Source organism: Pogona vitticeps, chromosome 1 (genome assembly GCF_051106095.1).
Source record: "Pogona vitticeps strain Pit_001003342236 chromosome 1, PviZW2.1, whole genome shotgun sequence".
In the NCBI taxonomy this organism is placed as follows: domain Eukaryota; kingdom Metazoa; phylum Chordata; class Lepidosauria; order Squamata; family Agamidae; genus Pogona; species Pogona vitticeps.
In genome coordinates this window covers 11677143-11689986 of record NC_135783.1, presented here as the reverse complement: position 1 = coordinate 11689986, position 12844 = coordinate 11677143, and the positions used below count along the sequence as shown (strand labels likewise).

Sequence of the window (12844 nt, the reverse complement as noted above, 5' to 3'; positions counted from 1 at the left end):
AGAGAGGAAAGCACTACATTAAATCACATAATATGTAAGACAAACAAAAAGAAAAAGAAGAGGGGGGTCAAGAGGTGTATGATGGAAAGGCCTGCCGGAACAACCATGTCTTTAACTGCTTCTTGAAGATACCCAGCGAGGGAGACCCGTGGATCACAGGAGGTAAGTTGTTCCAGAGGCGAGGAGCCACCGCCGAGAAGGCCCAATTTCTTGTCTTCTCCTTCCGGGCCTTCCTCGGCGTTAGGCTCCTCAGCCTCATCTCCTGGCTCGCGCGAGTGACACGGATAGATCTTGGTGGGAGTAGGCGTTCCGCCAAGTATCGAGGCCCTAAACCATTTAGGGCTTTATACGTGATCATCAACACTTAAATAAACTAATGTTGCCTTGAATAATTTCAATTATGAAACGACTGAAACGCTGGTACCCAGATGAACATTGATATGACTTACAAGGTTATCTGATTCACACAGGAATTAAACCTTTCAGGGATAAATGTCAGCTGTGATGGACCACCACAGACTCAATCTACATTTTGTAGTGCTCTGCAGACGTAGGTCAAGTGTCATACTTTTGACTTCAACAATCTGTTCTGCTGGAATGTGTGGGTATCTGTATATCCTAGGAAATAGTGATGCATGTTTAGAGTGGCTAAGTCTTTGCCGAGGCAAGGCAACTCTCTTTTTGACAGGAGACACAGTGTCATGGGGGAACAGACATCAGTTGCCTGCTTTCAGCTGTGTGCACAGTGCAGATGAGGCTGGGCTAAGTGGGCTCCAATATGCTCAGTGTCATGCTGGAGAGCACGAACAGTTCACTGCCTCTTAAGAACACATTTTTCTTGGCAGCACCACATGGCACTTGTCTGCCCACAATTCTTTCCAGAACTGGTAAAGGGGCTTTTCCTGCAGCAGAGCCTGCAAGGGTGAAACTAGCTCAATCCCTCTCCTATCTGTTTTCATCAGAAGTTAGGACTACAACATTATATTATGTTTTCTTACCTATCATTTTCATCACAAAGTTTTTTGTAATCTGTTGCTACCGTTTCATGCCTTTTGTTTTGCTGCAGCATGTTCTCTTGTTCTGCTTTGAGAGCTTTTTCCAGTTCCTCTAGCTGTACTTTTTGTTTCAGCAACTGATTATATCTGTCAAATAAGATTATATAAAACAATTCAAAAATGTACATTTTGCTTTCAACAAATATATAATTTTAAGGATTTAGAGTCTAGCATTTTAGATGGATTTACTATATTGTAATCACCTGTCTTCTAAATCCTTATGTTCCACTTCAAGATTCTTGTGTGCTGATTTAAGGTTTCCATGTTTGGAAATTAGGGATTCATATTCAACAGCTTGCCGTTCATGAAGCTGTTCCAGTTTTTCATTATCTTTGACTAGCGAATCATATAATGACCTCAGCTCCTCCCGTTCCTTGATTATGGACTCATTCTCATTTTCCAAGGCAGACTGCTGAATCAACAGCTGTGCATTCTGATTCATAAGTGAAGTACTTTGTGAATTGATAGCAGAATTTTCCACCTGAAATTGTCAAAAGTGAAAATGGACAATGAATAACAAAGTCCTTATGAACCTCAGGTCAACGATTTGTCCAAATAAGCTTTCCCCCAAACTCCTCCAGATCTCTAAGCCAATAGTCTCCATCAGCCCCAGGTAGCATGGTCAACTGTCAGTGATGATGGGAGCAAAAAATATATGGAAAGTGACAGTTTTGGGGAAGTCTGGTCTAGGTTAGCACAGTTAACAGATTTAAAACTAGTTCCCCTCTGCTGTACTTAGTAAATGTTGGCATTGAGCTGAAGTTTTATACATGCAGAGGACCCCCAGGTTCCATTCTCAGAAACTTCAGTTGGAAGGAAAGAGTAGCAGACAATGCAGGAGAGCTCTATCAGAGCAACAACTGAATAATCAGACTAGATAGATGAACAGTCAGATTTGATACAAACCACCTTCCTGTTCTATACCTCCTCTACAGTCTGCTCTGTGATACAGTGCTTCTAAGCAATAAAATAAGGATTGACACAAAAATAGTTTTCAGAGTTAAGTACATTGAACAATACCTCATACACTTAAAGGAGTTACTTCAGTAAGGATACTGCCTGTTAAATTGCTTACATTCCATATATAAGAATATTTCACATAAACACTGCACTAACAAGATTACTACTGCAGTGTTGTTAACAGCAAGGTCTTCACTTGCAAGCTACAGCTGATGGATTGTAAAATAAACATAATTTATGAAAACGGAACCTGAAGCTTGGCATTCTGGGTTTGCAGGGTTGTATTTTGCTCCTGTAAGGAAACAGTCTGTCTCTGAAGTGATAAAATCTGAGCTTGCAAATTATTGTTCTGTGTCTCAAGCTGCTTTAGTTGTGTTTTCAGTGCTTGTTTCTCCGCCTGTAGAGTTGCATTCTTTAAAAAGAAACAAAAATATGTACACACCATCTAAATAAGCAAAAACATTGATGATATTCAAGGTCTATTCTATGCCAAAACATTCTGAAGTCTGCAAGCATTCAAATATTATAATAAGAAAAGTTTAAAATATATAAGCAAGCCTGCATACGTACTAAGTTACAAAATTTGTTTTGACTGTGATTTTGGATGACACAAGAGCCAGTTAGATTTTACCTAAGAAGAACAAAAGTTGAGGTTGCTAAAGTAAGGGAAATGATGGAAGAACACTTGGGGAGGAACTTCAAAATGTGTTCAAAATATGCAAATCTCTCTTACACCACAGTTGCTCAAATATGGAGACCAGCAGTGCTCAGTCCATTAGAAAGCCAATTTATGTGCATGCAGTAATTTTCTCTCTTGAAATTGCAAAGTGTGGATTTGCAATAAATTGTCACAACTTTCACAAGTATACATGAAAAGAAGTGTGACAGTTGCATTTTCAAGGGAATCCATGGATTTTATAAATCTTCACTTGTCTTAAGTACAGTCTACAAAGAAAACCAAAAGAAACCAGACTACTGAAAACATGTTTTATCATCCAATACCATTGGACCACTGAGTTTTCACATCTGTTATTCACAAGCATTGTTCTGTAACAGTCATTCAAATGCTCACAAAGACGAAGTAGCACCCAAACCTGGTCACTGTCAACCTCTCACACAGCATACACTTAATACAGGAATAACCAAAAAGAAATGTAACACAATTATAAATGGTAAACACTCTTCAGTGTAATGTATTCCTAGTTAATACAGGATTTTATTTTCAAAAATGTTGGAAGTATAGTTTAAATCTAATTAAGGAATTCTGCCATACAGTACTTCTCACAATAGACAGTATCGGTTGTACACTGAGTCAATCAACTGCATATGCAGTAGATACTGTCTACAGTGATCTCTTAAGGGAATTTACCTCAGAAATTATGCCATTTGTATGACTCCTGTGAAACTAGACAAGAGGATGTGGGCCTCTGTATTGTATTTACCATTAATAATAAGTTGGTGGATCTGAGAACAGGGAGGAATGCTGAGTGCCCAAACCTATACTTAGCATGTGAAAATATGACAGATGCATAGTTTGTTATAGGCACTACTGGTGCCAATGCTGGCCTTATTTCAGTGCCAAGCTAAAATGTGGATCTTCAGCAAATTCATTGGGGGTTAAACATCTGACTTAAGTAGGCCACAGAGCCTAATTATGGATACATGGTTTTAAACTGTCTTAAACTTACGATTTTTATATACTTGAAGCTGTTTTAAATTAAGTTATTTTTAAATTATTACATTGCTTAGACTTAGTAAACTGTATCCCACAGGTCTTTTGATGGAGGACAGCATATAAATCTTCTAAATAAACAAATAGAATAGTCTATATAGCAGGCTGGATCTGAAGTTGCTTAATGGCACTGGCTTTCATTGAAAGCACTGCTGTGTTCCAGTTCTATAGCAACATGTTTCACAGTAAGAATGTAGCCAACCTCTCGAAGTACGGATATGGGCTTTGTTCAGCCAGACAACAGCTTTTTCCCATATGCCTCTGCAGATGGTATTCTCCTGAAGGCTCCTCTAGATATCTGGACAGGTTCATGCTGAGTTGTGTAATTCCTTAGATAGCTAGGTCCCACACCATTTAGGGCTTTGTAAGTTAAAATCAAACTCAGAACAGGTGCACCAACTGAAGATCCCAGACTTCCTTCAAGAGTAGCCCCATGCAGAGTGCATTGCAGTAGTCACATAATACAACTAAGACATGAAAGAATATTCCTGGGTCAGGGGTACTCCGTGAAGGCTGCAGCTTGTGCACTAAGGAGAGATGTACAACTGCACCCCTTGTCACCAGAAACATGGTATATTCTTAGATTATGAACCTGATCAGTCAGCAGGAAGTTCAATCTATTCTAGAACAGGTTGAATCCCTGTCTTTGAGTCTGATTTTCAACCACCCACAGAATCTCCATATACTCAGATATTCATTTCAGCCTATTCATCCTCATCTACCATGTTATCAAACATAGGCAGTGTTCTAGGATAGTGACTGCTCACTCTGTGGTAGGTAACAAGACCTAGGTGTCACCACCCATCAGCAACTCTGTATTCTAAAGTTACAAACAACCCCTCTCAGAGTTTCATGTTGATATTAAATTTCATAGAGGATAGCACAGATCCCCAAGGGACACCACTTGCCATGGCCATGATGTCAAAACTGTCCTCCATCACCACTTTTTGGGTACACTCAGACAGGAAGAACTGCAACACCAGTCAAAAGTCCAACTGAATGGGGTCCAGATAATCAATGTTTACCAGAAGTGCTTAGGAGGTACAAGGCCACCAACTTCTCAGCTACATGAAATAGTGAATAGAGATTGACACAAATCTTGGTTCAGAGGTTTGTGCCGGTTCATTGGAACGGCACCACAGATGCCACACGTTACCTTCTGCCATCCACCAGCCAGTGTGTATTGATCTTCTCCTCCTCTTCGCGTGTTTGACCAGGCCCAGGAAGCGTGTGCTTCCCTCCTCTGCCTCACCCAGCAGCCACCCGCTCAAAGGCAGCGGTGCAGGAATCCCTGCCTCGCCTCCTAGTCTGACTGGGTGGTTGCTGAAGGAGGCGGAGGAGGAAGCACACACTCCTGTTGGGACTAGTCAAGCCAGTCGGGGGGGGGAGGGAATGAGAGGCATCCGTGTTGTTGTTCCAGTGAACCAGCATAAACCTCTGAGGTTTGTGTCAATCTGTAATAGAGTATTTGAGACTATAATTAATCAGGGCTTCTGGGTTCAGGACAGGTTTCTTTAAGAGGTACTTTGCAACAGCTTACTTTAGTCAGGAAAGAACAATCTCTTTCTTTAAGGGAGTATTTTAAAATGGCAGTAGGCCCACTTTGTCAGCTTTGATTGGCTAGCAGTGACAAGGATCAAATAAACAGAAGACAGCACTCACCATTCCAAACATCCTGTCTACATTCTTCACATGTAGAAGTTAAAAAAATCCCCAACTAACATGACAAACAACGTCAACTTTATCTGCTCCAACATCAGATTCCAAGTACACAGTCTGGAAATGTAATACACTGTTTGACAATTTAACAGGGAAAGGGAAAGGTGCCCCTTGACATTTAGTCCAGTCATGTCTGACTCTAGGGCGCGGTGCTCATTCCCGTTTCCAAGCTGTAGAGCCAGCGTCTGTCCGAAGACAGTTTTTGTGGTCACATAGCCAGCATGACTAGACACGGAACGCCGTTACCTTCCCACAGTGGCGGTACCTATTTCTCTACTCACATTTACATGCTTTCGAACTGCTAGGATAGCAGAGCTGGGACAAGTGACGGGAGCTCACTCTGTCCTGTGGATTCAATCTTACGACTGCTGGTCTTCTGACCTTGCAGCACTACGTCCCTTGACAATTTAATACACAGATTTAAAATCTAAGTGATAAATATTCAACGAATCCCAAATATTACTCACATTTCTCTCAACTTCAATTAATCTGTCTTTAACCTTCAGAAGCTCTCTAGTAGTTTCTTGACTTTCTCTTTCCCATTTATTGACAGGCTGACTTTCCTCACTGCTTCTTGAAGAACAATTCTGTACCATTTTCTCTTCTTCTTGTCTTTGCTTGAGGGCTTCATAATTCTTTTTCACCTAAAATTAATTAATTCAATTCTGAATATGTAAAATAAGATTCTGAAACTAGATTCTGTTCAGAGAAGGGAATGTGCCTCCCCAGTGACACTGGACTGTCAGTGGTGACTACTGATATAAGAGGTATGGTCCAGCAACATTTGGAGGGTCATATGTGTTACATACAGCACTGATGTTACCTGTCTGTCATGGGTTTGGAGGGAAAGTTCCATCCTATGGGGAGTGGAAGGCGGGACATCAGGAGGAGGGGCTGTACTGTATAAATATGTGATGCCTGTGTGGTGAGAGAACACACACTGGAGAAGAAGCTAAGCAGACGAAGCAGCAGCTGGGAAGAAGGAGTTGGTGTGGGAGTCTGTGTGTCAGACAGGGTACTACTGTGTGTCAGAGTACCAACCTGATAGGTTCAGGTGTCTGTTGGTTAGCCAGAACTGATAGGTTCAGGGTCTGTGCTTTAAGTTAAGGTTCTGGGTGAACCAAACTGTATGTATGTCTGAGTGAATCTAAGCCACGTTACTTTATCCTATTCACCTGATTGTTTTATTTACCCTGTGTGTATTTAAAATAAACCTTATTCTTTTTATTGTTTAAAAATCCATCCCTGGTCTGTGTGACTTCTTAAAGGGAATGGTTGGTGGCAGCTTAGTGTAACTGTGTGACATATCCCAGTAGGTCTGGGTTTGTCACATTGATTGGTGTCCAGCGTGTGGGATACGACTGGTCCAGTTGTCCAGCGGTCCAGCAAAGCCTTGGCAAGTGTGCCCAGAGCAAGGGGGGTCTAGTCAGGAACAGTCTGAGGCGCGTAGGTAATCTTCTAGGTGTACCTCACGGGGAGGTGCGCTAGTAGAAGAACGTGCCAACTGGGGAGACTTAGATTAAGGTGCTCTGAGGCAGCCTAGTTTTGGCGGGAAAACGCTGAGGCAAAACTGCGTAGCAACAGCGAGCTAGCTTGCCAGCTGAGAGGCCCAGCAGAGGGGGGTAGGCTCAGACTCGATACTGTTGCAAGTTAGTGCTGAAGAACAGCAGCAATCTCTAGGGAGAGCTGGTTCTGAGGCAAGAAGGAAAAAAGTGGTCGTTTTATTTTGAGGCTTGACTTTTTAAAGCAGCCTGTTCTGAGGGGGGATTATGCCCTTGACTCGAAGCCAGGTAGCAGACATGAGTGAAGTGAAAGACCCCCAGATTGACCAAGGTTCTGAGGAGGAATTTGGCTCAGTGCAAGGTGACAGCACAGGAGAGCAAGACCCAGAACTCAGAAAATTGCTCATAGCCCAACAACATGAACTGAGGATGAGGCAATTTGAAGTGGAGGAAAGATTAGAGAGAGAAAGAAGGGAGGAAAGGGAAAGGCAAATTGAAATGGAGGAAAGGGAAAGAGAGAAACAGAGACAATTTGAATTGGCATTGGAGAGAGAGAAAATTGCTCTGGAAAAAGAAAGGATGGCGTATGAATTAAGAAAACTGGAAATGATGAACCAGAACAATAATAACAATAGGGATTCTGAGGGAGGCCAATTGTCTAAGGCTGACCTGAAGAAATTCCCTGTGTACCACAAGGGAGATTGTCCTGAGGTGTTCTTTTCCTTAGTGGAAAGAGCGTTTGTGGACTTCTCAGTGAGGGAAACTGAGAAGATGACCATCATGCGATCTTTAATCAGTGGTAGCCTGGCTGAGGTTTATGCCGAGATGCCTGAGGAACTGATGAAAGATTTTGCAGAGTTTAAGAAACTGGTGTTTGCAAGACATGGGATAAATGCAGAGCAGCTGAGACAAAGATTCAGGTCCCTAACCAAAAAGCCAGAGCAGACTTTCACCCAAGTGGGGGCCCAATTGGTGAGGCTGCTTGAGAAATGGCTATCGCAGGAGGGAACAGAGACCTATGAGCAGCTTAAAGATTTGATAGCACTGGAACAGTTCTATTCAGTCCTGCATGGGGAACTGAAATTCCAGGTGAGGGAAAGGAAACCGAAGTCTGTGGCAGCAGCCGCAGAGATCGCGGATTTTATTTCCCAAATAAGAAAGCCCTTGGGTGAGGGGAAATCTGTAGGTAAACCCAAAGAAACCTACAGCAAGTACTCTCAGGGACCAGGGAAAAGCCAGCAAGGGGGAGGGGCCCATGGTGAAGGGAAGCCCTCAGACATGAAACTAAGACCTCAGAATTTGGAGGGAAAACCAAAACAAGATGAGAGAGAATCAAAATACACCAGAAAATGCTATTTCTGTCAGGGAAAGGGTCATCTAATCTCAGAGTGTGAGAAATTGAAGCAACTAAAAGGAATGGTGCCTAAGGAATCTAGTGGGACCAAGCCAAAAGCTGTGTTCTGTGTCCAGAAAGGGCAAGGCTCAGTGTCACAGAGGGAGCCTGTTGCCATGACTACTCAGTCTGGAACAGCTACCTCTGCTGATCAGGCTGAGGAAAATGGTCCTCTTGTGGAGGTAAAACGCTGCTTGCTGGTGAAAACAGATTCCCAGTTGTTTGAGACAGCCGGGGTGGACGTAGGAATACTTGACCGTCAGTATAGGGGGCTGCGGGACACTTGTTCCCAGGTAACCCTGTGCCATCCAGATATTATTCCTCAGGAGTTTATAATCCCAAATGAGAGCATAAAGGTGGCAGGGATTGAGGGGCAGGTAATCTCTCTGCCAGTAGCAGAGGTACCTGTCAACTTTCAAGGCTGGAGGGGAGATTGGCGGCTAGCGATTTCATCGACTCTGCCAGCAGCCGTGCTAGTGGGAAATGACCTGGCTGAACATGTGAAACGGGTGCTAGTGATTACACGCTCACAAGCCACCACGGGGACAGTTCAGGGGGGTAATGATGAGCCCGAGACGGTAGCAGAGGGGAGTTCAGAAGCTGTGGTGGAAACCCTAACCACAGACAGCAGATTTGGACAGGAGCAAAAGGCAGACGCCACTCTCCAAAAGTGTTTTGAACAGGTGACTGACGCTCAGTTAACACCTGAAACCCCAGTGAGATTTCTGGAGAAAAAGGGGATTTTATATAGAGAGACCCTGAGGAACATCTCAAAAGGGGGAGATGGGATCAGAAGTCAGCTGGTGGTACCTGAAAAGTATCGCCCCATGATCTTACAAAGGGGGCACTCTGACATGTTTGCTGCACACTTAGGAGTGAACAAAACACAGCAGAGAATCACACAGAATTTCTACTGGCCTGACATAGGGAAGCAGATCAGGGAGTTCTGTAAACAATGTGATGTGTGTCAAAGGCAGGGGAATAACCGCGACAGGACCAAAGCAAAGTTGTGCCCTTTGCCTGTGATTGACACTCCGTTCAAATGCATAGGGGTGGATATTGTGGGACCTTTGCCCAAGGCCACAAAGAGAGGGAACAGGTTTATTCTAACAATTGTGGACCATGCCACAAGGTATCCTGAGGCCATACCCTTGACTAACATTGAAACTAACACAGTGGCCGATGCTTTGGTGGGGTATATGTCCAGGATGGGATTTGCCTCAGAGATAATCACAGATTTGGGAGCATCGTTCACATCAAAGCTCATGAAACGCTTATGGCAAATCTGTGGAATTAAGCACAAGGAAACCACTGCCTATCATCCGGAAAGTAATGGGTTAACTGAGAAGTTCAATGGGACTCTAATGCGCATGATTAGGGCTTACCTGGCAGAGAATCCAAACAATTGGGACCAGAAGCTGCAATCCCTTTTGTTTGCTTATCGATCAGTGCCACAAGCCAGTACCGGGTTCAGTCCATTTGAACTTTTATTTGGGAGAAGGGTGAAAGGGCCCCTTGATTTGATCAAACAAAATTGGGAGCAGATCACCCAGGATGACCCACAAGACGTTGTGACGTACATAGACACCTTGATGAATGACCTAAGGAGAAATCTAGAGCTGGCAGCAGAAAACCTGCAAGCTCAGAAGGTCAGACAGAAAACATGGTATGACCACAAAGCTAGAGAGAGGCACTTTGACCCAGGGGAGGAAGTGCTTTGGCTTAGGCCCTGCAGAGAGAATAAACTGCAGCTCAAATGGGCGGGACCATATAGGGTCATTTCCAAGATGTCAGACCTGAACTACCTAATAGAGCAGGAGGAGAACCAAGCAAGGAGGGTGGTTCATGTGAATGCCCTAAAACCCTACTACAGAGGGGAACAGAGGGTTTTATTCGCGATAAAAGCAGCTGAGAGTGAGGAAGCGGAATTACCCTTCTGGGAGGGTAGAGGGGAAGTAAAATACAACCCAGAGGAGGTAAAGATCAGTCCTGCACTCACACAAGACCAGCAGCAAGAACTAAAAAGGCTGCTTAGTAAATATCAACAGGTGTTTTCCAACAAGCCGGGGATAGTGAAGGGAGTGATGCATCGGATCCACACAGGGGATGCACCCCCGCAGGCAGTATCCCCATACCGAGTAACGGGACCCTATAGGGACAAGGTGCGGAAGGAGCTGGACGAGATGCTGAGGGAGAACATAATCGTCCCCTCTTCTAGTCCTTGGTCCTCTCCGATAGTCCTTGTGGACAAGCCTGATGGGAGCATTAGGTTTTGTGTTGATTACAGGAAATTAAACCGTGTAACCACTCCTGATGCCTACCCAATGCCCAGGCTAGACAACCTGATTGAAACCATAGGGGGTTGTCGGTTCATCTCATCATTGGACCTGGTAAAGGGATATTGGCAATTAAGAATTGATCCCAGGGATCAAGAAAAAACTGCCTTTTGCAGCCCTTTTGGTCTCTATGAGTTTCGAGTCCTGAGCTTTGGTCTCAGAAATGCACCAGCCACATTCCAAAGGCTGATGGACCAGACCTTGGCAGGGCTCAGTGACTTTACAGTGGCCTACATTGACGACATAGGGATCTTCAGTAATACCTGGGAAGATCACCTGATACACCTGGAGTTAGTGCTGCAGAGGCTAAGTGCAGCAGGGCTAACAGTAAAGGCCAGCAAGTGTCAGCTGGGTAGCCCAGAAATAAAATACTTGGGTCACATGGTAGGGGGAGGAGTGATAAAACCCCTGGAGGCCAAAATAGAAGCTGTTCGTGATTGGCCTAGACCCAACACCAAGAAAAAAGTCAAATCATTTCTTGGGTTGGTGGGCTACTACAGAAAGTTCATCCCGAGGTTTAGCGAGATTGCGGCTCCGCTGACCGATCTGACGAGGAAGAGGGCTGATGACCGCATCCCGTGGACCAGCGACTGTGAGGCGGCGTTCCAGAGGTTGAAGGAGGCGTTAATCAACTATCCTGTCCTGCGTGCTCCAGACTTCGACCGGGAGTTCATCATCTACACCGATGCGTCTAACAGCGGGGTAGGAGCAGTTCTGTGCCAGGAGGATGAGAATGGTGACCAGCATCCAGTGTCCTACCTGAGTAGGAAACTTCAAAAAGGTGAGAGACATTTGGCAACCGTGGAGAAGGAGTGTTTGGCCATAGTCTACGCGATCCAGAAGGCCAAGCCTTACATCTGGGGAAGACATTTTATTCTGTGTACTGACCATTCACCATTGCAATGGTTAAAGACAATGAAAACCCACAATAGCAAACTTATGAGGTGGGCTTTAAACCTACAGGACTATGACTTTGAAGTGAAGGTGGTCAGAGGGTCAGTGAACTGTGTTGCTGACGCCTTATCAAGAAGACCTGAAGAATGAAGACGGCGAAAGAACATGGACTATGTGTATATAATGCTGATAAAAAGTAAAATGTACCTGGTTTTGAATTTGGTTTGTATTAATAAAGGTAAATTGATGTACTGTATATGGTAAAATGTTTAAATGCCTATTTGCTATGGTTAACTTAGAGTGTAAGTATATGTAAGTATTATATGGTATGTATAACTGTTTTTGTATGTTTTATTCAGGTTGTTTTTTGGTGAAAAGCACTTTTAGCTTTCCCCCTACAAAACAACTATTAAAGAGGGGAGGTGTTACATACAGCACTGATGTTACCTGTCTGTCATGGGTTTGGAGGGAAAGTTCCATCCTATGGGGAGTGGAAGGCGGGACATCAGGAGGAGGGGCTGTACTGTATAAATATGTGATGCCTGTGTGGTGAGAGAACACACACTGGAGAAGAAGCTAAGCAGACGAAGCAGCAGCTGGGAAGAAGGAGTTGGTGTGGGAGTCTGTGTGTCAGACAGGGTACTACTGTGTGTCAGAGTACCAACCTGATAGGTTCAGGTGTCTGTTGGTTAGCCAGAACTGATAGGTTCAGGGTCTGTGCTTTAAGTTAAGGTTCTGGGTGAACCAAACTGTATGTATGTCTGAGTGAATCTAAGCCACGTTACTTTATCCTATTCACCTGATTGTTTTATTTACCCTGTGTGTATTTAAAATAAACCTTATTCTTTTTATTGTTTAAAAATCCATCCCTGGTCTGTGTGACTTCTTAAAGGGAATGGTTGGTGGCAGCTTAGTGTAACTGTGTGACATATCCCAGTAGGTCTGGGTTTGTCACAATATGTTTCCCCATTACTGTTGTGATACAAGCAGAGACATGGGACACTGTTGCAGAAATGGCAAGGATGGGACATAACATGGCCCTCCAGATGTTAGAATCCGAATTTCACAAACCCTAGCCAGGACAAAAAACAGTAAAAAATGCTGCCATTGGTATCTCAGGCAGTTATTATCTAGGCAAATGTGTCACAACTCAAATAGAACTCTGGTTCTGATACACACACCACTCACAATTATCTTGCAAGTTATGTTTCTTAGCCATTTCTGCACTTAGCCCCCTTACACTGCAATGCTAA

At 43.8% G+C, this 12844-nt stretch overlaps 1 protein-coding gene across 9 annotated transcripts in view; it reads right to left on the bottom strand.

Annotated features, from left to right (window-relative positions):
• CCDC88A (coiled-coil and HOOK domain protein 88A) overlaps positions 1-12844 on the bottom strand; it is a 119475-nt gene that overhangs the window by 30866 nt on the left and 75765 nt on the right. For all 9 annotated transcript variants that reach the window (XM_020808510.3, XM_020808511.3, XM_072987232.2 and 6 more), the window contains exons 18-21: positions 5934-6110; positions 2266-2427; positions 1259-1536; positions 999-1142 (exon numbers count right to left, since the gene is read on the bottom strand). In XM_020808510.3, the coding sequence (XP_020664169.3) occupies positions 999-1142; positions 1259-1536; positions 2266-2427; positions 5934-6110 (761 nt within the window). The remainder of the gene's footprint in view (positions 1-998; positions 1143-1258; positions 1537-2265; positions 2428-5933; positions 6111-12844) is intronic.